General features: G+C 42.8%; 1 protein-coding gene across 1 annotated transcript; it reads left to right on the top strand.

Moving 5' to 3' along the window:
• Positions 1-1,952: 1,952 nt before the first annotated feature.
• On the top strand, positions 1,953-15,663 carry LYZ (lysozyme). Its single transcript, XM_063930488.1, has 4 exons — positions 1,953-2,210; positions 7,043-7,207; positions 10,345-10,423; positions 15,292-15,663. Exons 1-4 carry the CDS (start codon positions 2,066-2,068, stop codon positions 15,374-15,376), a joined length of 474 nt encoding a protein of 157 aa, XP_063786558.1. The 5' UTR covers positions 1,953-2,065; the 3' UTR covers positions 15,377-15,663.
• The last annotated feature ends 10,875 nt before the right edge of the window (positions 15,664-26,538 follow it).

Genomic DNA, 26,538 nt, shown 5'->3' on the forward strand with positions numbered 1-26,538 from the left:
ATGTTTTACTTTTCCGTTTCTATGAATCGTTGAAACGATGAGGTTGAGCCCTTTTGACACAACCCCGGTAGGACTGAATATCATAGGATAGATCATATACATGAGCCGTTTCTGGTTTCCTAAGTATCTGCCCACTGTTTAGTTCAGGTTCTATATATGCGTAAGCTCTCTACATTTTCCCTGGAATATTGACTGCCAGCATCTCCCTTATTTTATGTTTCTTTCTTCTTTTATCTTCTCTCTTTCTCCTTTCCTCTATTTTCCTTTTGTTCCTGTTTTTTATACTTTCTAGTATTGTTACCCTGTATCACAGTTTACAGACGTACTACTACTATGATATTGACTTTGTTTGTCTTTAATCTGTTGTGTATGCTCTGTATTGAAAAATCTTTCTAATAAAATTTCTTCAGATAAAAAAAAAGGTAATGGAAGAGAATGTATAAAGTGACGAACCTGAAGATACATATAAAACTCATTCCTATGAAGGGCATATTTAAGCTCCAACTCACTAAAAGACAAAAGACGGCCCCCTGGGTCAAACACATCTTTGATATCAGCAATGCCTTTCTCCTTCCAATGAGAGAACTTAATGTTATCCCAGGGAGGCAAAAAACATGGGTTACCACAAAAAGGAATACATTTAGAATGTAACGGATTTCTGCGCAAAGCCTTATTAATGGCCCACAATGCCAAATACGTATCCCAGAACAGCATATTAGAATGAAAGGCAGCTGGGAGGGCAGATTTGGGGGGAACGGAGCAGAGCTTTCAAATCATAGGGGGAGGCCAACACCTGTTCAATATAAAAATTTGTTTAAGTGGATTTAGAGAGTAGCCAGTCAGAAATATAGCGAAAAATGCCACAGCCCGAGAAAAGGCTAAAAGGTCAGGGACAGCCATGCCACCATCCTCACGTCAGAGTTTAAGCTTATGCAATGCAATACGAGGTTTCTTAGCATCCCAAAGAAATTTAGTAAATAGTTTATCACACAATGCTAGGTCTGTTTTAGACAATTTCATAGGTATCATGTGTAGTACATATGAGAGTTTAGGAAAAATAATACTTTTCAGGATAGCAACACGTCCAAGCAGGGATAGTGGCAGGGCGGTCCAAGAAGCAAGAAGTTGGGTGATCTTAGAGATGACAGCGTGTACATTAATGGAGTATATATCTGATAATTTAGCAGGGATAAAAATGCCAAGATATTTGAGTTTGGTAGAACTGAAATGGAATTGGGAAAGAATCGGAGAAGAAGAAAGAGAATAAGCAGAGGAAGTGAGATGGAGGAGTTCAGGCTATGGTGCTGTAAAAAATTTGGAAGGTAAGCATTTTACAGGTTGAATAGGACGGTGTTATTGAAAAAGTTGTGAATAGTACAGGGGGTGGTCAAGCATGTCAGAAGGTACTGGCCACAAAATGTTGGGGGTTATGGTGCTGCATTAAACAAATGCTTTATTCCAAGAATTAAGCATTAAAAAAAAAAAAAAAAATCTGTTCTGGTAACATATATGGGGCTGGTGGTACCAGAATAGGACGTACCACCTTCATGGTTGAAAATTAGGTACTTTCAAATGGGCTACTTTAAGGATGTGCTGCTACTTATGGGCCAGTGCTTTGTGCATGGCCCCCAGGCTAACATTTGCAGCCATACTAATATGCACTTTAACAAACATCCAAGGAACTCTATTGATGGCAGTCTCTTCCCATACATAGTGATTCATTTTCTTATACTTTAATCAAAAGTTTTGTGTTATATATTGAAAAAAATCTAAATAATGTCTACAAAAGATAAATTCAAATTATTTGAAAAGTGGATTAAAAAAATATGACCAGATATTTTCCGTTAAAGAAAAAAAAAATCATTGTAAAAACGCCTGCATTCTGTACTTTCCGAAATTATGTTATAGATATCAGGTTACTTCCACTCACATTTGAAGAATAAGGAAGCATATGTGGTCATACTCCTTTCAATTTAAGCAGACCACTGTGTACAGTTAAAGGAAGTTGTTTCAGAGTTTGAGATTTGGAGTCACTATATCTCAAACCTGTGTCTTGTAACTCAAAATGAACAACTCTGCAATGCAAATCCTTGGAGCGCTTCTCCTCATACTTGCATTTGCAAACTCCAAGAAATATGAAAGATGTGAACTTGCAAGGGCTATGAAAATAAAGGGACTTGATGGATTCAGAGGGTACTCACTGCCAAACTGTAAGTACTTTGTGTCAGTACAGAATTTAAGTTTCTATGATACCAGGTCACAAAGCAGGTGGCGTGGAGGAGGTGGAACGAGGGCGTGGTGATGCAAACGCGTCAGTGTAGCCCCACCCCCGCTTTACAATGCCTACATTACCAGCATTGTAAATCAGAGGGCGGGGCTACAATGACGCGATTTAGCATGAATCGCATCATCACCCCACCCCCTTCTATCTGACAGGTTGCTGCGTAGCCGAGGGAAGCCAGGGGATGAGGTGAGCGGGGGGGGGGGGGGGGGGGTGAGCGGCATTCCGGGAGTCTTGCACACTTCCCCGGGGGGCCGGGAGTGCCACCCGATTTTTGGGAGCCTCCCGGCTTCCAGGAGAGTAGGCAAGTATGAACTTGGTAAACACACAGCTAAATGAATTTGTCTAGTAGAGTAGGAGTGACCAGATGGGAGTAAGTCTTTGCTGCAGTTGGTCAATATATGTGTAACATATATTGCAATATTTGGAACTAACATTCTGTGATTCTATATAGATTACAGTTTTAAGTTTTCCCATTATATGGTAAGTGTAGACAGCACTCTTGGGGGTAAATTTACTAAAACTTCTAATAGTGAAAAGAGGTGATGTTGCCCACAGCAACCAATCAGATTCTCTCTATAATGTCCTAGGATGCAATAGATAGAGATAATCTGATTGGTTGCTATGGGCAACATCACCTCTTTACACTTTTAGAAGCTTTAGTAAATTTACCCCTTGGAATTTTAGAAAACTTCAAAGACTGTATTAACACTTTCACCAACATTTAAGGGCTACTCTATAGATTGTAAATTTGCGAGCAGTTCTTCCAACCTCCATGAGTTTGTTATTACCCAGTTTTGTTTATCATTGTTTCCAATTGTAAAGTGCAACAAAATTTGCTGCACTATATAAGCAACTGTTAATAAAAAAAATACTCTGAGCCCCTTCTTCAGTGTGCTTGTAACAAACAGACAAACATATAACCTTTCACATAAACACACTGAGGTAATGTAAATGGTGAATGTGTTAATACAGTATTTGAAGCGTTGTAAAATTCCAAGAGCATCTCCTATGTTCTTTCTTATTTTGTTGGGAAGGACTGCATTTTTTTGTATCAAATTTTTGATGACACAAGGGTTCTAAACCTTCATTTGGAGTGCCGAATAGGGGAGGCAGTCAATTGACCGCCTGTCGGGATCCCGGCGGTCAGGATACCGATGCCAAAACACTGACACCAGCTGAAATACCGTCAGTCGGAGTCCTGACCACCGGCTGGTTACCCCTCTTGGGTGGTGGTCCATGCCACCACCCGGACGGCAATAGAAACCTGTCGCGACCACCGGGCCTGAAGCGTGGCGAGTGCAGTGAGCCCGCAAGGGGACACACTGCGCTCGCCACGGGATCCCGGTTGTCGGGCTCCCGGCGTTGGTCTCCTGACCGCCAGGATCCTGGCCGCTGGGATCTCGTACTGATCCCCCGAATAGAGATATCTATCTATATATAATGAAGATGCACAACACTCCAAATGTTCTAGAAACACCAAAGTGTTTATTAGACTTAAAGCATGTTAGTCAAACAAATAGCAATGTTTCGGGCATACTACTGCTCAAAATGTTGCTGCTTTGTTTGGCTAATACGCTTTAAACCTAATAAACACACTTCTGTGTTTTTAGAACATTTGGGGGTCTATGTGCTAAGCCTTGGAGAGAGATAAAGTGGATAGAGATAAAGTACCAACCAGTCAGATCCAAACTGTCATTTTTTAAACACAGCCTGTAACATAGCTGTTAGGAGCACTTTTCAAGGCTTAATACATATTGGGGCAGATGTATTAAGGGGATGCATTCAATATCCCGGCTGTCGGGATCGCGGCGCTCAGTATACCGAACACTGACACCTATTCTCTCACTTGGGGTGTCCACGACACCCCTGGAGGGAGAATAAATAGAGAGCCTGCAAGGGGCTCTTTTGTGCTCTCCTTGCTGCCGGCATTCCGGACCCCGGCATCCCGCGGTGCCAGGCTATCATTGTTAATAAATACTTTTGTTCCTTTTATCCCATGTGGGCACACTTGGCATGTACCGCAAGTATAAAACCCTTCTAGTTTTCTTAAAAGCATACTAGCTTTTGTGTCTTCTTCAAAGCAGGAACTAAACTTGGTGCTAAATAAATTTCAAGGTCTTTGCTCTTTTGAAAAAAATACCCAGAAAAAAATAGGGAGGATATGATGTTTTGTCCCTTTGTAACACAATATAACTCCTTTTAATAGTGTAATCCAAAAAAGCTTATCTAGATACTGGCATATATAAAAGTATCCTGTCCTTTCTGAACATGTTTCTAGGAGACCTGATATACTGTATGGTATTCAAAAGAGCAAAGACCTTGAAATCTTATTTAGCTCAGACTTTACTTCCTGCTTTGGAAGAAGATACATATAAGAAATTATAAAAAAACAATTAGGGAAATCATAGTGTCCCCCGGCTCTTTAAACAGTGCCATGCATGCGATTCTACAACTTTAAGATTCATTGGTCTCACTTGAACATGTACCTGTGAATAAACGAGGTGGGGACAGGTTTTATAAATTAAGCAGGATATAAACCTTTTGGATTGTTACTTTAAACACTGTATCTTAAAGGCTCAATGAAGGTTATGAACTTGCTCCTTTTTTGTCTTGATTTCTATTATTTTGCTACTTTTCTCCACTACAAACAAACTGATGGGATTTGTAACATAAATTTAACATTGCATCTATTTAAAAATATGTGTGTGTGTATGTATACTGTATATATATATATATATATATATATTACAAACAAATTCTGAGGGCGCACAATACACTATTCAATATGAAATTATATTAAAAATTATATAAAAGGTGATATAACATTCAGCTACCAAACACAGATATAGATAAAAAATTATTGTACACTTGTAAATGGTACAAAATGATAATAACATAAATATGCAGTCAACCCCATATAATGCAATTAATTTTTATGGGTTACTGCCTTTAAAAAGGAAAAAAACTCTAAAACCGATGCGTTTCGTCCTCAAAAGGAGTTCATCAGGGTAAAATCGGTTTGGAGCTGGTGCGGAATGGAGGAAAAGGAGAGAAAAGAAACAGTATTACACTTTCTTTCAATTGTATATTAACTCACCTAAATTCTTAACACTTATAATCTGGTATGTCAGTCAAATTTTGCACTACAAGCAGATTCACTAATTTATATTGGGGTTTATATATGTATATATAAAAAAAAATAAACCTTATTTTGTAATACTGCTTACATTTTGCCCTTGCACCTGTAACACTTCAGTACCAAAAAAGGAAATTCATTTTTAATTAATTAAAAAAGGAAATTAATTCCTCCGAGAGGATCCAGCCCCTGCCAGCCACTCTGGAGAGTTTGGCAGTGGAGAGCAGCTTCCAATTTAAAAAATGGCGCCTCAGCTGCATTTTTGAAATTCAAGATGGCCGCCGCGAGCCAATCATGGCTTGCTGCGTCATTGCCCCGCCCCCTCAACTGGCTTATATAAGCCAGCGGTGAGGTAGCGGTGGTCAGTCCGGCGGCGGGGAGGGAGCAGTCAAGAGCTCCCGAAGACCGAAGATGCTGGTAGCCCTGGGGAGGCGGCAGCCATGCAAAAGAGCATAAAGGCCGCCGTCCCCCAAGTGAAGATGCCGGAAGTCCTGGAGTGGGGGCAGCCATGCAAAAGAGCTTAAAGGCCGCCTCCCCCATGTGAAGGTCCTGCACAATAAAATATTAAAACATCAGGTGTTGTGTTTTTATTTTAATATTTTCTTTACAGGCGGACTACGTGTGCCAGCGGGCCCTTAATGTCCGGGCATGCTGGCACTTGTGGTTCTCCAAGTGCCGGCATGCTTGGGCAGGCTTGCTGGGACCTGTAGGTTGACTATAAAGAACAATATTAGTATGCCATGAACCTCGCACCCATCGCCACCAGGGGTGCGGCGCATAGCAACGGGCTTTCAGCCCAGTGCTGGTTGTTGCTCAGGAGGGGGGACCCCATTTAAATTTTTGGGGTCCCCACTTCTCTAGGAATTCCAACCCTGGGCTGACTGGTTTTTTTTTTTTTTTAATGCTATGGCAGGGTGACCCCATGCTGAGTGTCTCCCCTGCTATGGAATTACTCCCCCTGGCTGGTTCAGCCTAGTGCTGGTCTTTATAAAAGAAGGGGAACCCTATGGGGGTTTTTTTGGGGAGGGGGGGGGGAGAGGTGGCGCCAGTGCCTCGCCAGTCACTGCCCTCACCGCACGTCACTGGTAGCTGTCTTGGATAGCAAATATGCATGTAATGTCATAGTCAGTGCCTTTTTTATTATGATATTAAATTGCCAATCATCAAACAAGGGCTTATCAATGAAAATAATAAAATTAGGCAGAGGGGGGCAGCCATTACTGTTTTGCCTAGGGGTGCCATAACTCCTAATCCAATCAGCTCCTGTCATGTGTTTGAAAACTGACAGGATCACGATTTAACATTCATGATGAGTGTTAACAAGAATATCACTCGTGAAATGTGTGCCTTAATGCTAGCAGAGGAGGGATGTGTGTGCCGAAGTACCAACCACATGCTGCAATCTCTTGGCTGGAACTGTGGTAGGAATAGATGTTCCCTGGTTGCACAAAGCTCTGGTTTGAGGGAGTGACCACTTAAGGAAATTATGTTTCCAGATTATAGGGAATCTTTGAATTACTGTGTACTAGTAGTCTAATTCCATGAAGTAATTGTGTATAATTAATACAACCATGACAACATGTTTTGTTTATGCTAAAAAGACCCAACCATAATCTTTACAGGGGTGTGTACTGCATTCTTCGAAAGCTCGTTTTTCACAGACAGGACAAACTTCAACAGGGGTGACAACAGCACTGACTATGGCATTCTCCAAATAAATAGCCGTTGGTGGTGCAATGATTACAAGACCCCCAGATCTCGCAATGCTTGCAATATCAACTGTAATGGTTAGGTACTGACAGTGCAATGTCTGACTTTCATTCTTTTATTTGTTTATGTAAATTATACTACAGATGTTGTAGGTTAATGCACATTATTTTTCATATATTATCCTGTGTTCAAGTGAACTGAATTCCCAAATGAATCATTAAATATATTACAAAAAAAGAAGAAAATTCTGTTTCTATGTAAGAATGAAAACTAGGGCACACCCCTCTCCCTCAAGAGAATATTTGAAATAAGTGTTTCTTAAATAATTAGCTTACTTTTACTAAGAAGGAAAAACACGATATTGGATATAATAAATAGTGCTAAAATGTAATGATTTACATGACAACTTAAAATATATACTAGTTAATAAAAGAATACAAGAGTAAAATTTGGAGAATAGAAAAATGAAATGAGAATGGGAATGTGAAGAGATAGAAAACAACCGTAAGATAAATTAAACAAATTACTTTGAGCTCACTCGGATAATTATTGTACCCAATGTTATTTAAAAGTAGATACTATGCCAATAAACGTATCTGTAGTGATATGACGATATATAGTGATAGAACTAATATAATTAAAATCCTGAAAAGTGTGTTTATTAGATGATCAAAAATCTATTCTATAGACAAAAAAACCCATTAAGTATATTCATACAATCCAAATATATAATGAATAAGAAATATTAAAACAATATATCATTAACCTAATTTCCAAGAAAACATTATCATTTGTACAAGCCAAGCAAAATTTTCCCATACTTCAGTGTTACCCATTGCCATATTTTCAAATACAACATTATGCTGGTTCGGTGAATGCAGTGTTTTCAGAGGCAGGTTGGTCCAGCGACCTTTATTGTATGTTGAGATCTCCGCCTGCCACTGGCAAGGCAATATCTATACAAGCACTATGGATGGATATGGTTGCCCATGGATCATTTCATTGTCCATTTGAGTATGAGGCAATGGTTGTCCGATTTTTCCATCACTCACGTGAGATTTTTTACTCAAGAATTTAATAAAGTCATGTCACTTACTTTCCTCTGCACAGTGTCCAGAAATGATCGTGGACATTTCTTCGCTAGTCTCCAAATCTTCAAGCGTTCCCTGAAAACTCCTCACCTATTCAAACAAGCTTATCAAATTCCATCCAGAACCACTCAAATTACCTTCATAATCTTTCCTATCCAATAATATCACCACTGTACAGTCCACACATATCTTCCACATATTTTCTCTTTCTTCACTTTCCCTTCCTCCTGACCCTGGTTCATCACTGCTGTGTTGTGATATCATGCAGCCCACCAAGAACCTTTGCAATCTGGTGAACAACTATGCAATAGATAGCACCTGTCCTGTGTATCAATGCCTATTTCCCCATAGATTGTAAGCTTGCGAGCAGGGCCTTCCTTCTCTATGACTGTTATTACCCAGTTTTGTCTCATCATTGTGTCCAGTTGTAAAGCGCAACGGAATTTGCTGCGCTATATAAGAAACTGTTAATAAATATATAACTGGAACATATTTAATAAAGTGTATTGTTCTCCCCACAGACAACATGTAGCAGTATGGGGGTCATTCCAAGTTGATCGTAGCTGTGCTAAATTTAGCACAGCTACGATCATTCACACTGACATGCAGGGGGACGTCCAGTACAGGGCTAGTCCGCCCCACATGTTAGTGCCGGCCCCCTCCCCCGCAGAAGTGCAAAGGCATCGCACAGCGGCGATGCCTTTGCACTTTAAGAGTAGCTCCCGACCAGCGCAGCTTTAGCGTGCTGGCCAGGAGCTACTCGTTGCTCCCCTGCCCGCAGTGTCTGCGTGTGACGTCATGCAGCCGCCACAGGCCACCCCCCAGCGGTCCGGCCACGCCGGCGTTGGCTGGACCGCGCCCCCTCCTTCCCAGCGACCGCCTCTGCCTCAGAGGCGATCGCTAGGCAACGACGGCTGGCATGTGCCGGCACATGCGCAGTTCCGACCCGATCGCTGCGCTGCGAGAAACTGCAGCGAGCGATCTGGTCGGAATGACCCCCTATGTCTGCTTCTGGTGAGTGTTTTCGGTGTCGTACACTAGAAGCAGATCTATTTCACTGCTTCTGGACATGTCCATTGCTCCGTTACTTTTGGTTGCAGGTTCGACGCTACAGAACATTTAGTGAACTATCTGCCTTTTAACATAGAATGGGCAATTTTGGGGGGATTATCCCTGCAGGCCAGAGGGTTGCCAAGGGTTGTAGGCCATTGGCCATTAGCGCAGCATCCCGCAAGTCTATCTGACAGACATGGATCCTTCCTCATCCTCCATTTCTACCTCTTTTCAAGGGAAAAATGCACAACCTCTTTCAGATGGATTGGTTGGAGACACCTTTAGAAAAAGAAAAATGGCCTCAAAATTTCTTTATACCCAGGAAAGCTATGTGACTAACCTCCCAATAGATTTTTAAAGGAGGATTAGAGATTCCCTCAGACACACAGAGTGGTATGAGACTGTTGGGAGAGACCGCTATGGTACTTGATTAGATTTCCTGGTATACCGCGGCCCCCTCAGACTCTGGGCTCCTCCTATTCTGGTAGCACAGAGGTCCTGCAGGCAGATACAAAACTGACACAGTCCTGACAACTTAATTTTGATTTCTCTTTTCTGGGAGGAGTTTAATTAAAATTATTTATTAATATTGCTGAAATGTGTAAATATGCACTAAAACCATAGTAACCAATAAGATGCATGTTTTTGTTTTCTTGCACTTGACAGGTTATAGTTAACAGATTATAGGTTGCTGTTGTTTTTGTGGTTTACATTTTTGCAATTGAGCAATGTTAGTAAATAACTCTCAATAAATTCTGACTGTGGCTGAAATATGAAAATGAGAAACAAACAGTAACCACTGGAAGAGTGCACATAGGATAACCTATTCATACTAAATAATGAACACATAAATTAGGCCATTTAAGTAATTTTTTCCTTGACCCTATAACACCTTGCATACATATGATGCTAGTTATTTGCTAAAGAGAACAGAGGAGGACAGACTGGGATTTTTATCAGTAGATTTCTACACCTACAGTGACAAGTGACAGACTAGCATTACTGGGTGTAAGAATGACTGTTTTTCCAAAATAAATAATAGTTTTATAACCAGTACTTTTTATTAACAGCACTACTTTCCAATGATATCACTGAATCTGTGAGATGTGCAAAACGTGTTGTGAGTGATCCAAATGGCATGGGTGCATGGTAAGTAATAGATTTTTTTCTTTCTTGCTTTATCTTCAGCAGAAGAGACTTAGCAAATAGACAGTAGAGATCAGCCCAAAATCATATTATAAAATACAACTAATCACATCTCGTGTGAATCTCACTAAAATTACAACTACCTAAGGGCATACTTGCCTACTCTCCCGGAATGGCCGGGAGGCTTCCAAAAATCGGGTGACCCTCCCGGCCCCCCGGAAGAGCAGGCAAGTCTCCCGATTTGCGGGGTCCCCCCTGCCCGTCCGCCCACTTAGTGTGTAAAGTGGGCGGTCCGGGCAGTCGATGACGCGATTCTTGCTGAATCGCGTCATCATAGCCACGCCCCCTGCAGTGTAATGCCGGTGATCGCGGCATTACAGAGCGGGGGCGTGGTTTAAAGGAGGTGTCACTGTGATCCCGCCCTTGCTCCGCCCCCGTCCCACCCTTGCTCCACCCCTGTCCTGCCTCTGGCCACCCCCTCCTTTACAGCACAGCCTCCCCTGCCCGCCCGCTGAGCCGACCTGACTGCTCTCTCCCGCAGAGAGCAGCCAGAATATCGGTAAGTATGCCTAAGGGTTATGGCCCTATATATCCCTGTTGTTTTTATTATGGAGTATTATTATTATTATTATTATTATTATTTTAATTAAAGCACAAGAAAGTGTGCAGTGCTGTAAAGGGTAAATAAAAAAAAACAATAGTATCAGAGCATAAATACAATACAGAACAGCTAATATAGCATAAATTCATAACATAGGTACCAATCACTACTATGACTGCAGACTGGTTAGGACAAAAAACAAGGGCAGCTTGTAGGCCCTACACACTGGCTGATTTGTTTGAAAGATATGAACGATCTCGTTTATAAATGAACGAGAACTCGTTCATATCTTTCAGTGCGGAGGCTCCAGCGATGAACGATGCGCGGCCCTGCGCTCGTTCATCGCTGTTCCCCCGTCGGCTGTGCATGCAGGCCAATATGGACGATCTCGTCCATATTTGCCTGCACTTCAATGGAGCCGTGTGACGGGGGGAGTGAAGAAACTTCACTCCCCCCGTCACTGCCCCCCCCGCCGCCGGGTCGGTCGTATCGGCCGTCGGGCACCTCGGTGGCGGATCGGCATGTCTGTAGGGCCCATTAGGGCTACTCCCGAAGATTGAAGATGCAGTGGTAAGTCGAGGTGGTGGTTATGTCAAAGTAATCAATGATCCCGTACCCAATGTATGGGTGGGCAAATAGTCACTGAAGGGGAGCAGGAGACAAAGAAGCAGAGGACCGGTGACATGGAATGTGGTAGGGAAGACCAAGAGGAAAGGTGCCCTAATATGAGTTTACATACTAAGGGATTTTCAACAAAGGGATATTTCACTTTGGATTTGGAGCTTTGGTTAATTCATATTTTTTTTTATATTATTTGACTTGTGAGGCTGTAATTCTCAATTTGCGTGAAATTTCACTGTTCTCTAGATTACATCAAGTATGCACAATAATCAAAATGAAAGCATGAAATGGAACATAAAAAACTATTAGAAACATATGCAGAGTAACTGGACTCAGAATAGGATGTAAAGAGGGCATATAACCTGATGACCGGTAAGGAAGCCCAGGTCTCCATCACACCAGGAACACTCTCACTCCTCTAGTCAACAAGTCCCACCAGTGGATATGACCACACATGCCTCTTTGTCAATGTGTTTTATTTTGTCTAGGGAATCTTTGTCAAAACATCCTATTCTGGTGCAAGTCCAATGATTCTGTATATGTTTGAATTGTTTTTTTATGTACCATTTTTTTTATGTACCATTTTGTGCTTACATTATATTATTCTTACAGTTCAGTTTTTTGGGCTCATAAATATGGTGTTACACTATTTGATTTTTTTTTTTACTTCTATGTATATGCATCCTGGAAGGAATAGAATTAGAAAACGCTTGAAGCTCAAAGAAACCTTCAAGTATTTCAAATTCTTAAGTGTGTGTGCAACCACATAAGGGGTGCCCCTCTTGGTAGATTCTTTGCAGTTTGATGGTGGTGGATTATTATAATATCATTTGACCACCCACTGTGATTCCTGCCATGTCTGCATGGGGTTACTCATTACAGATTTCATAAATACTACACTGTGGCAGTTTCTTCTCTCTACATGTGGATGAGAACATAAGACAAATCCAAGAAGGACATTATTGTCTGTAACTTTTATCTTCTTTGTTACCATTATAAGTGAGCACCTTCACTGTGTCAAATCAGTTTTTTTATTTGATTTATATGGTGTGGAAATGTGGTGACATTTCTTATATGGCATTTGTTTAGGCTGCTGTTTTGCGCAACCTTTTGGGCCCGATGAAACCACCCCCTCCCAACCAGGCTCCTTAGTCGTAGTATCCCTCCTCAGTCTACCTGGCACCATTTTTCTTTTCCAGAAATATAGTGATGCCTCTAAAGGTCCAAGAAGGAAATCTTTTCTTTTCCTCCCTAAGAGGGAGACTGTTTCAAGTATCATAGGAACTACCAAGTGGGAGGATTGGAGATTGCAGCTTATTGTGTCTCATTGTATCTCAACTCAAATTACATTTTAATATTGAGTGCATTCTTTTTTGTTATCTTCTTTATTGTATATGAAATGTTATGATAAAAATAATAATAAAAAGGTATTAAAAATATGCAAGTATAAAAATATGTTTCTACATACATACGTACTGTACATACATACATACATACATACATACATACATACATACTGTACATATATAATCATCTTATGTTTTGTAATTATTAAGAAAAAAAGCTTGTTAATACTAGAGATGAGCGGGTTCGGTTCGTCAAGATACGAACCCCCCCCCCCGAACTTCACCTATTTTACACGGTTCCGAGGCAGCCTCGGATCTTCCCGCCTTGCTCGGTTAACCCGAGCGCGCACGAACGTCATTATCCCGCTGTCGGATTCTCACAAGATTCATATTCTATATAAGGAGCCGCGCGGCGCTGCCATTTTCACTCATGCATTGGAGATGATAGCGAGAGGACGTGGCAGCGTTCTCTCATTTTCTGTGTTCAGTGTGCTGCAAATATCTGTGCTCAGTGTGTTGCAAATATCTGTGCTCAGTGTGCTGCAAATATCTACGTTCTCTGCCTGAAAAATGCTCCATATCTGTGCTGCATTGTAGTATATAGTAGGAGGACAGTGCAGAATTTTGCTGACCACCAGTATATATATATATATAGCAGTACGGTACAGTAGTCCATTGCTCTACCTCTGTGTCGTCAAGTATACTATCCATCCATACCTGTGCTGCATTTTAGTTGTGCGCAGTATATAGTAGGAGGACAGTGCAGAATTTTGCTGACCACCAGTATATATATAGCAGTACGGTACAGTAGTCCATTGCTCTACCCCTGTGTCATCAAGTATACTATCCTTATCTGTGCTGCATTGTAGTTGTGCGCAGTATTATAGTAGGAGGACAGTGCAGAATTTTGCTGACCACCAGTATATATATAGCAGTACGGTACAGTAGTCCATTGCTCTACCTCTGTGTCGTCAAGTATACTATCCATATCTGTGCTGCATTGTAGTTGTGCGCAGTATTATAGTAGGAGGACAGTGCAGAATTTTGCTGACCACCAGTATATATATAGCAGTACGGTACAGTAGTCCATTGCTCTACCTCTGTGTCGTCAAGTATACTATCCATATCTGTGCTGCATTGTAGTTGTGCGCAGTATTATAGTAGGAGGACAGTGCAGAATTTTGCTGACCACTAGTGTATATATATATATATATATATATATATATATATTTATCTCTGCATCATGTGCAGTTTGGGGACTATTTTTTAAGTGCCATTCTGTCTGACACTGCAGTGCCACTCCTAGATGGGCCAGGTGTTTGTGTCGGTCACTTGGGTCGCTTAGCTTAGCCATCCAGCAACCTTGGTGCACCTCTTTTTTTCTTTGCATCATGTGCTGTATGGGGACTATTTTTTTAAGTGCCATCCTGTCTGACACTGCACTGCCACTCCTAGATGGGCCAGGTGTTTGTGTCGGCCACTTGGGTCGCTTAGCTTAGCCATCCAGCGACCTTGGTGCATCTCTTTTTTTCTTTGCATCATGTGCTGTTTGGGGACTATTTTTTTAAGTGCCATCCTGTCTGACACTGCAGGGCCACTCCTAGATGGGCCAGGTGTTTGTGTCGGCCACTTGGTTCGCTTAGCTTAGCCATCCAGCGACCTTGGTGCACCTCTTTTTTTCTTTGCATTATGTGCTGTTTGGGGACTTTTTTTTTGAAGTGCCATCCTGTCTGACACTGCAGTGCCACTCCTAGATGGGCCAGGTGTTTGTGTCGGCCACTTGGGTCGCTTAGCTTAGCCATCCAACGACCTCGGTGCAAATTTTAGGACTAAAAATAATATTGTGAGGTGTGAGGTATTCAGAAAAGACTGGAAATGAGTGGAAATTATGGTTATTGGGGTTAATAATACTATGGGATCAAAATGACCCCCAAATTCTATGATTTAAGCTGTTTTTGAGGGTTTTTTGTAAAAAAACACCCGAATCCAAAACACACCTGAATCCGACAAAAAAATTTCAGGGAGGTTTTGCCAAAACGCGTCCGAATCCAAAACACGGCCCCGAAACCGAATCCAAAACCAAAACACAAAACCCGAAAAATTTCCGGTGCACATTACTAGTTAATACTGCATATGCAAAAGGTTCACAACACCCTAGCAACCAGATATTTGATTGTCCAATTTTAACTAGAGTAACGCTAATTTCTAATTGGTTACAGTAATTTCTGTGCAAATTTTGTTGTGCTTGTATACAATGACAGACAATAAACGAGTCCTAATAAATACTTGTTTTTCTTCTGCAGGGTTGGATGGAGAAATAACTGCAAAGGAAGAGACTTGTCTCAATGGGTTAAAGATTGCAAACTTGATACTGCTGATGTATTGTAATTTTGTAAATGTAGTGACTCTTGAAATTACACACACACACTGTTAAAATCCTGATGACATTACACAGCTATGGAAATGGTGAAGTTAACCCTTAGCCTCTATGCTTTTTATTGAAATTATGCATTGCGAGCCGCACCTGCAATACTACTCTCTCTCTCTCTCTCTCTCTCTCTCTCTCTCTCTCTCTCTATATATATATATATATATATATATGTGCTTATTTTTTTTTTAGGTCCTTACTGTTTCCGAAAATTGTAATGTAGGATCACTCCAATCAATAAATTAATGAGAAGATATGTATATTTTTGTGTGCTATTTAATGTGTTTGATTCTCTTTAATTTTATGACAGATGACGATCTAAACACTTTAGAAGTAATATTTATAGGTAAATTCTGAATCTTTTAGGAGTTAAATAAGCTCTATTACTGTTATATAACATGACTCATGCATACCTTACATGATACTGAGGAAGGTAGATGGGCAAGCATTAGTATGATTCTGCAATAAAGCCAATGTCACTCCATTTTGTTATATTCAATACATTATAAGCTTACTTTAGCATTAATATATGATATGCTCATATATGTTGGGGGGAAACAGAAATGTCTAGAATGATAAATATTCAGTTAGCAAAAAGAGGAGCTTGTGGGTAAGCCATATCTGATAGAGATAAAGATAGGAACTTGTGGGTAAGCCATGTCTGATAGAGATAAGGAAAAGAACAAGAACAAGACCGTTATCAGGAAGAGGACACAACCCTGAGGTTAATCTGTAAACTCATCTGAGGGTTTTTTCAAGTATATATATCTGTATGTAAGGACATTAAACAGAACTCAGATTGAATACACCAGGCTGAGTGTGTGAATATTTGATTTCTCCAGCTGGCTGCACGGCACATATTTTATTCACAGGTAGTTCTGAATGCAAAAGACAGGCTGTTGTTGGAGTCCTCTCAGAGAAGGCTGAGGCTAAAGGAGGTTTACCTCCAACATTTTCATGGTGCCGAAACCCGGGAAGCCAAGAAGTTGATTAGAGGAGCAACAAGTCACCTGACTCTAGACGTTGGAACCGTTTAAACCGCGGTAAGTAACAAATTGACTGCGATTTTCGCCAATTGTTACTTTACGTGTTTTAACGTCTGTGTCAGAAGTGCCAGTTTTCTCTGTTCAACTCAAGCGCTTCCTAGTAAAAGCCTTGCCTCTTTTGTATCAGAACAGTAATGTAAATTTATGTCTGAAATTGAAGAATGTATTGATTTTGAAAGCTCATATGGTTGTGGGTGTTGTACTGTTAGTTTAAAGTGGTTTGTGCAAGGTCCTCATGGGTCAGTAAATATTACATTTGTTGTACGCACTGAAAAAGATATATCAGGTTTTAAAAGGTGTAGGGGACATCAAGAAGGTGTTTATGGTAAAACTGTGGGTTATATGAAAGGTATATTAACAACAGGATGTCATGGTTTTGTTAATCTAAAGGAAGAAGAAAGAGAGGGAAGATGACCAGCATATGACGGTCTGTTTAGCAACTACAGGAACGAACCAGGGCCATAATGTGCCAGTTATTCCCAATCTGCCCCCTCCTCCACCTGTAATACCAATCCCAGTACCTACACTAGTCACAGATCCACCCCCTTAGCCCGCAAATCTGGGAACCCCAGGGCAACCTCCTATAATATGGAACCAGTACCCTGATTTAACTAAATGTCCCCAATGTGCATCTTTGTTGGAACCAGAGAGGATGACATGTCCCAACTGTACACCCCAGATAGGAACAGGCCACAGAACTCCATTAATGATAAATAGACTGAAACCGTACAACCTGCCCGGTCAAGGGGAAATGCATTCAGGATCCCCATTGTCTCATAAAGACAAAAGAAAACTGAGAAAGGGGAGACTGGGAACAAGAAATGTATTTTACACTGAAGCAGAAAATGGAACTCTACAGATGCATGAAATTGAGGAAAAAGATGAATCAGAAAACTTAGATGTTCCTGCTTGTTACCCAGTACGTACCTATGCCTATGTCAATCCAAGAGGAGGACAGGCTATATTAGCGAATGAGGAGGGATATGTTCAAGGAGGACAGAATAATTTTAGACCACAGTTTCTTACAAGAGAACAACATACCCCTTTTTCAGTAATGGAAGTTACAGCCATAATAAAAGATAGCCCAGATCCCTACAAACAGCCAGGACGGTTTGGGTTATATATGGAGACTATGTGTAATTTACATTCCGCAGCATGGGTAGATGTGGAACAAATATGTAAAAATAAATTAGCAGAGGGTGATCTAAGACAGATTAAGGATATGGCAGCTCATCAAGCCACTGATTATCATGAACAGATAGAAGATGTACTAGAAGCACAAAGGAAAACTATAGCCAGTGGACCACAGTTTGTGGCACGCCTAAGGAGATGGTGTTATTTAAGAAATCAAAGGTATCCAGAAGACATTGGACCACAAGGAGAACAACCGTTTAGAAGTTACCTCTGTAAAATTAAGGATATGGTCCGAAATGAAGGTTTGGACCCAGAAGCAGAAGCAGGAGAAAGGATGGTCAGATATCGAGTATTGGAAGGTTTAAGACCAAGTCTAAAACAGAAATTAATTACTAGTACTCCTGCATATAGGTCTACGCCTATGGATCAAATTCTGGATACGGTAGAGGCCTTAGAAGATCTGGAAAAGGAAGAAAAGGAGAAAAAGGCAGCCAAACCCAAAACTGTCTACCTGGTCACAGAAGAAGGCTCAAAGAAAAAATTAGAAGGGGAAGGAAGAGCCATGATCAAGCCCGAATCGGGAAAATGCTTCTGGTGCAAGAAACCAGGACATTTCAAAAGAGACTGTCGCACATATAAGAGTTGGATAGAGAATAAGTCAGACTGAAGTCCCGGCATCCCAGTACCAGTGATACTCCCGATGAACCCCCCCGACAGAATGGAAGATGGGTTTATTAAAGTCAAACTGCCAACGGGAGAAAATGTTTCCTGCCTGCTTGATACTGGGGCAAGCCAATCAGTTATAAGACAGGAAGAAGTACCAGCACACCTCATTACAGGAAAACCAGTGACAGCAAAGGGATTAAGTGGAGAAAAGATCCAGCTGAGGAAAACTAGGATCCTCAATGTACAAGTACAAGGACATCCACATAAAATCCCAGTAGAGTTCCTAGTATCTCCCACCTGCCCAGTCAACTTGCTTGGAGCAGATTTGCTACAGAAACTACAAGCAAGCATTCTGTACAGAGGGAACAAGGTGATATTCAAGACAGCACTATCACCCACCGACTATGATCAAGTGCAAGCCGCTGTACAGATATTTCTAGCAACCACCACAGAAGAGGATGAAGAAGAAACCCCAGAACAAATTAAAACCTGGCGAGGATGGGGAGTTCCAGACAAGGTATGGGCAAAAGGAAAAAGAGATGTGGGAACCATGAAGGTCCAACCTGTGAAGCTATCAAACCAGTAACTATAAAACAGTACCCCTTGAACAAGGAACAGACAGCAGCCATAGAAGTACAGATCAAAGATATGCTTGCACATGATGGACAGCAATATTGCTGGACAAGACTTTCTCAAGGAGGAGCTACAAGCCCATCAGAGTTCACAGAAGCCATGGCCACAGTCTTGAAGAAATGGGCACCTGACTATCCAGAAGAAACTCAGCTACTGCAATATGTGGATGATCTACTACTAGCAACTGCTACCAAACAGCAATGCCAAGAAGAGACAATATCATTGTTAAAGTTCTTGCAGATAAAGACTGCTGAGTGACACAAGCCAAGCTGCAATTTGCGCAGAAGGACACTGAATTTCTCAAGGAACATGCCACCTTACAACAGAAAGAATAAAAGTTATACTGGATGCTCCAAATCCACAGACCTTAACACAGAAAAGAGCCTTTCTAGGTTTGGTGTCCTATGTCAGAGACTGGATAGCAGGAGCTTCAGCCCTTATGCAACCACTGTATAATGCCAAGAAGACTGCTACAAACTCCCAAGAAGAGCAAGAGACACAATGGGTGGCAGTTAAGAAGATGAAGGAAGCCATATGTTCAGCTCCAGCCCTGGGACTCCCAGACTACACAAAGCCTTTTACCTTGTTCTGCCATGAACATAGGGGACATGCAACAGGAGTCCTGACACAGGAGGTCGCTTATTATTCAGCAGCACTGGATGGAGTGATGCAAGGATCACCAACCTGCATAAGGTCAGTAGCAGCTGTAGCCATCCTAAATTACAAATGTGCAGATGTTGTGATAGATCACCCACTTACCATACAATTTCCACATGCAGTCACAGAAATACTGCAACAGGCATCTACAAGACATCTCAGCACAGCAAGGCTGACAAAATATGAAGTAGCCCTTCTATCAGCAAGCAAACTTACTATTAAGAGATGTACCACTCTCAACCCTGCAACTTTACTACCTCTTAAAGATGAACCTGACGGTTCAAAAGGAGGGAAAGAAGAAGAAGTACAGCCAGAGGAAAGAACAGAACCATACCCGGAACAAGAACATGACTGTATAGCCCTCATGAAGGAAGAAATACAGCCAGATTGGAAGATTGATGACAGACCGATACATAATATAAAATTTTTATTGTTTACCGATGGTTCTAGTTATTATGTTCAAGGATACAGGGTGGCAGGGTATGCAATTGTTTCCCCCCATGAAGTCTGGAAGAACAGACGTTTCCTTACAGCAGCAGGTAAATTTATAAAGAATGGGCATCTAATACAAAGACTAACAAGAGCATTGGAACTGCCCAAACAAATGGCAGTCATAAAGACCAAAGCACATACTAAGGAAGAAACAGAAGAAAGCAAGGATAATGCAGATGCAGAAGCAAGGAAAGCAGCCCTAAAGAACAAACATGAACCAGCCATTTATGTTCAGGAAGAAGCCGAAGAAGTGAACATAAAGACTCTCATCAAGCTACAAGAACAAGCAAAAGCAGAACACAAGACATGGGAAAAGATGGGACCCTAAAGCTTAAAATACAAAAGGCCATGCTAGAGACAGGGAAAGCATAGGTAAAGTGCTTGCCCTTAGCATTGTTTGCAGTTAGAACACCAGGCAAGGAAACAGGGTACTCACCTTATGAGATTTTATTTGGGACAAAACCTAAGACAGGGAGTTATTTGCCCCAGGAACTGCAGCATAAACATGGAAATATGACAGAGTATATAAAGCAGTTGAATGAACACCTAACTGAAATGCATTCTCAAGTTTTATCCTCAGGACCAGAAAGAGCTGATCTTGAACCACACAGCATCCTGATTGGCGATTGGGTCTACCTAAAAAGACAAGTGAGAGGAGCACTTGAGCCCAGATATGATGGTCCTTTCCAAGTGTTGCTAGTGACCCCCACCTCGGTGAAACTCGAGGGTCGAGATTCGTGGGTGCATGCATCGCACTGCAAGAAGACCAAGATCACTATTAAACCCCCAGGAAAGTAATAACTATGAATTTACTTGGACCTATGCCTGATAGGTCCCTGTGGGGGGTTATTTGGGATCCGCAATGTTGGTTGTTGCAATTGTATTTACTGTACATTTGGTAAACACGCCTGTAAGTCAAGGCCCTACTCCAGCCCCTGAGATAAGTAGGAAAAATACCCTGTAACCATGAATAAATACCCCTGAAGTGTAAGAAAGACATGCAGTGTGGCTTATACTCCAGTGTGCAAAAATGGAAGGCAGGGATAAATGTTTGTGTGAGTGTGGACAGGAACCAATGGAAAAAGCAATGGAATGTCAGACTAAATGTAAATTTGATTACAGTACATGGGGAAAATATTTTGCAAGGTTACAGACATGTTGGAAGTGTTACCCAGAAAACAGTTTGAAATGGACATGTATGACTGGCTGTTGGACAAGGCCCTCCCTGCATAAGAGTAACGAATGGGCATGGCTGTTAGAAGCCAGGCAAAGAGGGCAGTAAGCAAAAATGCAGGAAATAGAAGATATAAAACAGCAGTTTGTGAGAAAGGTGATGGAATCATCATGGACATGGGGAGACTGGGATTTTGGATGGTTAAACCATGCCAATTTGGTTCAAGGGGATTGGAGGATGGATAATGGGCATTGTTCTCCTAATTGCAAAAGTAGCTGGAGTATGTTTGCTGGTATATGTACTCATACGTATTATTCTCTGTTGTATTTCATGCACTTCGAAAAAAGTAAAACGCAAGATAAACAAAAAGAAACCTGCTAAATACGCAAGATTCGAGCATACAGAAGAAATGGATGAACGTGACCAAGATGAATATGATGATATTGAATCACGTAATGACAGACCACCCATCTACAAAAATGGAAGCAATCAAAAAAGACTGTAAAAAGGACTCTTATGCATCTATGCCTTGTGACTATTTTGTCTGTACGGGATGGTTATTACCCTCCCCTGGCAATAGGCCCAGGGAGACAGACGTACTTGACCAGGTCATCGCCTGGCCTGCTCGGCGAAGTAGGGTAGCGAGGTATAGTGTGATGTCTTTTTGAGAATCAAAAGGAGGGAAAATGAGGAAGGTAGATGGGCAAGCATTAGTATGATTCTGCAATAAAGCCAATGTCACTCCATTTTGTTATATTCAATACATTATAAGCTTACTTTAGCATTAATATATGATATGCTTATATATGTTGGGGGGAAACAGAAATGTCTAGAATGATGAAATATTCAGTTAGCAAAAAGAGGAGCTTGTGGGTAAGCCATATCTGATAGAGATAAAGATAGGAACTTGTGGGTAAGCCATGTCTGATAGAGATAAGGAAAAGAACAAGAACAAGACCGTTATCAGGAAGAGGACACAACCCTGAGGTTAATCTGTAAACTCATCTGAGGGTTTTTTCAAGTATATATATATCTGTATGTAAGGACATTAAACAGAACTCAGATTGAATACACCAGGCTGAGTGTGTGAATATTTGATTTCTCCAGCTGGCTGCACGGCACATATTTTATTCACAGGTAGTTCTGAATGCAAAAGACAGGCTGTTGTTGGAGTCCTCTCAGAGAAGGCTGAGGCTAAAGGAGGTTTACCTCCAACAATACCAGTATGTGCTTGTCTTATATGCGATAACTAATAAGCAGTACCAGATTTCCTACTAGGCCTATGGGCGGCACATCAGGTCTCCCCCCCCACCCGCCCACCCCGCCACCATGGCCAGACAATGACCAGTCACATACGGGTGCTGCTGACTGCCCCCTGCCTGCCAGTACCACTGCCCACAGAATTGTACCCACACAGCCCACACTCCCGTTCACCACAGATTCCCCCGTCCTGTCTGCCACACCCACCTGGCGGCCACAGAATGAAGAGGGGTGGTATCGGATTTTACTGCTCAGACATTGAACAGTAGAAAAAAAACCCAAAAAGCTACAAATCCCATAATGCATTGCACACTCTAAAGATGGCCACTGCTGGAGCAGGACAGCGTGTGAGTTTGTATGTGCGTGTCAGTGTATGTGTGTGTGCCAGTGTGCTGGATGGGATGGATGGCAGCTGCTTTGGAAACGGCTTTTATGGCAGCAGATCTGGAACTTGTTTGGATCGGAGTTGCCAGGGACTTGTTGGGTTGGGAACTAGTCTTGGACTGGCTGAGATTTTAGCTGCTGGGGAGTGAATGGATGGGAGCTACCTAGGACTGGTAAGAAAGTACCATATGTGACAGTGATATGTCCTGGGCTATGACATGTCTCTCTTCCTTTAGTGTAATGGGAGCAGTGTGGCTCTTTACTACAGACCCAACCCAGTGCATTATTATACTATTCCCTGTGATAGGGTGTAGTACTGCTGACCTGACCGCCGGTCAGCTTACTGACGTCGGGATAGCGGCAGCATACCGATGCCGGGATCCCGGCGGGGAGGGGCGAGTGCAGCAAGCCCCTTGCGGGCTCATTGCGCTCGCCACGCTGCGGGCTCGGTGGCGACCTGCGGTCGCCACGGGTTCTGTTCCCACTCTATGGGTGTCGTGGACACCCACGAGTGGAAATAGTCCCTGTTGGTCGGCATGCCGACCATCGGGATAGTGAGCCGTCGGGCTGGTGGAGGAGGTCATGTGACTGTCGGTCAGCTGACCGGCGGTCACATGAATACCACCCCCTGTGATACACTGGGCACAGAGAGTTATGTCATCTATGCAGAATGACCCAGGTAAGATGCCCTGCAGACCTGTGTGTCACAGTATCTGCTCTGATGAATGTTCAAGGTGTGATGCTCTGCAGAGCATGTTTTGCAATCACTGCTCTATGGAATGTCCAGGCTATGATACTCTGCAGGGTGTGGCTTGTGACCTCTGCTCTGCGCACCTATACTTGCCGTCACTCCTCATTTGATTTGAGTGTGTTGCTATATGTGATAAGAAGTGTATGGGTGGCCAGTGTGCTGCTGCTTTATGTTATAATAGGTGTTTGTGTGTGTGTGTGCACTAGTGTGCTGCTGCTATATGTGGTAAGAGGTGTGTGTGCGTGCGTGCGCCAGTGTGCTGCTGCTATATGTGTTAAGAGGGGTGTGTGTGTGTGTGTGCGTGCGCCAGTGTGCTGCTGCTATATGTGGTAAGAGGGGTGTGTGTGCGTGTGTGTATGTGCGTGCGCCAGTGTGCTGCTGCTATATGTGGTAAGAGGGGGGGGTGCGTACGCCAGTGTGCTGCTGCTATATGTGTTAAGAGGGGTGTGTGTGTGTGCGTACGCCAGTGTGCTGCTGCTATATGTGGTAAGAGGGGTGTGTGTGTGTGTGTGTGCGTGCGTGCGCCAGTGTGCTGCTGCTATATGTGGTAAGAGGGGTGTGTGTGTGCGTACGCCAGTGTGCTGCTGCTATATGTGGTAAGAGGGTGTGTGTGTGTGTGTGTGTGTGTGCGTGTGCCAGTGTGCTGCTGCTATATGTGGTAATAGGTGTGTGTGTGTGTGCGCCAGTGTGCTGCTGCTATATGTGGTAGGAGGGGTGTGTGTGTGTGTGTGTGTGTGTGTGTGTGCGTACGCCAGTGTGCTGCTGCTATATGTGGTAAGAGGGGTGTGTATGTGCATGTGCCAGTGTGCTGCTGCTATATGTGGTAAGAGGGGTCTGTATGTGCGTGTGCCAGTGTGTTGCTGCTATATGTGGTAAGATGCTACAGGAATTAAGGGAGATGATGATGTTGTGGTTGAGAGTTGCAGGTGGGAAATGATGTGCTGGAAGACACAGGAGGGAGATGATGTTGTGCTTAGAGACAACGCAGGCGGCACAAGTATGGTTGAACCGGTGTTGTATGATGATGACCTTGTTCCTACACAAAAAGGCGTCTTCCAGACAATATCCTACATGAATAGTGAATACGACTGAAGACACCGTCTTCCTAGGGAGGATACATTTCTTCAGAAGTTCCCCATTGTTAGAAACCATCATATAAGTAAGGTTCATATGGAATGTTCCCAGAGTGATGAGAAATGAGTGGCGTGTCATGTTGACACGCCCCACTTTCAGTGACCACGCCCCTTCCAGCATGAAGCCACGCCAGTGTTTTGGGGCGCACACATAGTTTCGAAATGTGTGGGTATGCCCAATAATGTTGTGCCTAGGGACGACCAGTCCCCTAAATCCGCCTCTGCTGATAAGTAGAATTGTTCCAGCAATTCACCAATGGAGATAAAATGGCAGAAAGTTCACCTAGATTACACTGGATCTAAAGAGCAGTACACATGGGGAGAGATGTGTGCTGAGCGATCCGATCTGTCACAGATCGCTCAGCAGACATCTCTCCCACGCTCAGCACAGCGAGATGAGTGCTGAGTGAAATGAGCGATGTGCTAGAATGTGCCTGCTTGCAGGCCAATTTAACACCGGCGATAGCGGCGCGCAAGGCAGTGCATCGCTATCACTGTGGGGCATACACATGGAGAGATCCGTGTTTAAAATCTAAGCAATCTAGTCATATTGGCCCTCATTCCGAGTTGTTCGCTCGCTAGCTACTTTTAGCAGAAATGCAAACGCAAAGCCGCCGCCCTCTGGGAGTGTATCTTAGCATAGCAGAATTGCTAACGAAAGATTAGCAATTCTGCTATTAAGTATTTCTTTGCAGTTTCTGAGTAGCTCCAGACCTACTCCTAGATTGCGATCACCTCAGTCCGTTTAGTTCCTGGTTTGACGTCACAAACACGCCCAGCGTCCGGCCAGCCACTCCTGCGTTTTTAACTGGCACGCCTGCGTTTTTTAGCACACTCCCTGAAAACGGCCAGTTTCCGCCCAGAAACACCCACTTCCTGTCAATCACACTACGATCAGCAGAGCGATTGAAAAGCTTAGTTCACCCGTGAGTAAAATAGCATAGTTTTGTGTAAAAATACTTTGCGCGTGCGCCCTGCTGTGCATACGCATGCGCAGTACTGCCGTATTTTAGCCTATTAGCAAGTCTGCTAAAAATAGCAGCGAGCGAACAACTCGGAATGAGGGCCATTGTGTAGATTTTAAGCACGGATCTCTCCGTGTGTACCCCCCTTAATAGTACGGATCAATTTTCTCTTACTCATCATGGTTTTTCTATGAGTAAATTCACATTCTGTTAATTGTACTTTCTATTATTTCTCTATCATCCACTAGGGGACACTGAAGATCTAGACAGCTGGGGTGTGAAGGATGCAGACCAGAGGTAGCACAATGTAAAACTAAAAAATTATGCACAGCTGGCTCCTCCCCCTTCACTCCTCCCCATCCCTCCAGTTTGAAAAATTGTGCTAGGAGGAAGAAGCACAGAAAAGGAGCTCTTGCTCCAGAAAGAATTCTTTTTGTTCTAAATGATCTATAGCCCAATCCCACCTATCTGAAAGGAGGGTGCAGGCTTTTCCAAACGTACAAATTCTGCACTTGTGAGGCAACGATCCCAGATGAAGGGATCAGTGGCTCACCCAGGGGATCTTCTAAACAGAGAGTAGCTCTAAGGGTCTTAGTTAGGCTCCTCTACCAGACAGCAGCACAGGTCTCACAGGCTGAGTAGGCTCCACTAGCCGGTGCTCTGTCAGACGGAGCTCTGGGGAGGCGCTGAGCAGCGGGTCCCGTGGCAGGTGTTGCGCTAGCCGGAGACGGAGCTCCGGAGCGGCGGTGAGCAGCGGGTCCTGAGGCAGGTGTTTCCACTGGCCGGAGACTGAGCTCCGGAGCGGCTGAACGTGGCGCACTGGCAGA

Source organism: Pseudophryne corroboree, chromosome 6 (assembly GCF_028390025.1).
Source record: "Pseudophryne corroboree isolate aPseCor3 chromosome 6, aPseCor3.hap2, whole genome shotgun sequence".
NCBI lineage: Eukaryota > Metazoa > Chordata > Amphibia > Anura > Myobatrachidae > Pseudophryne > Pseudophryne corroboree.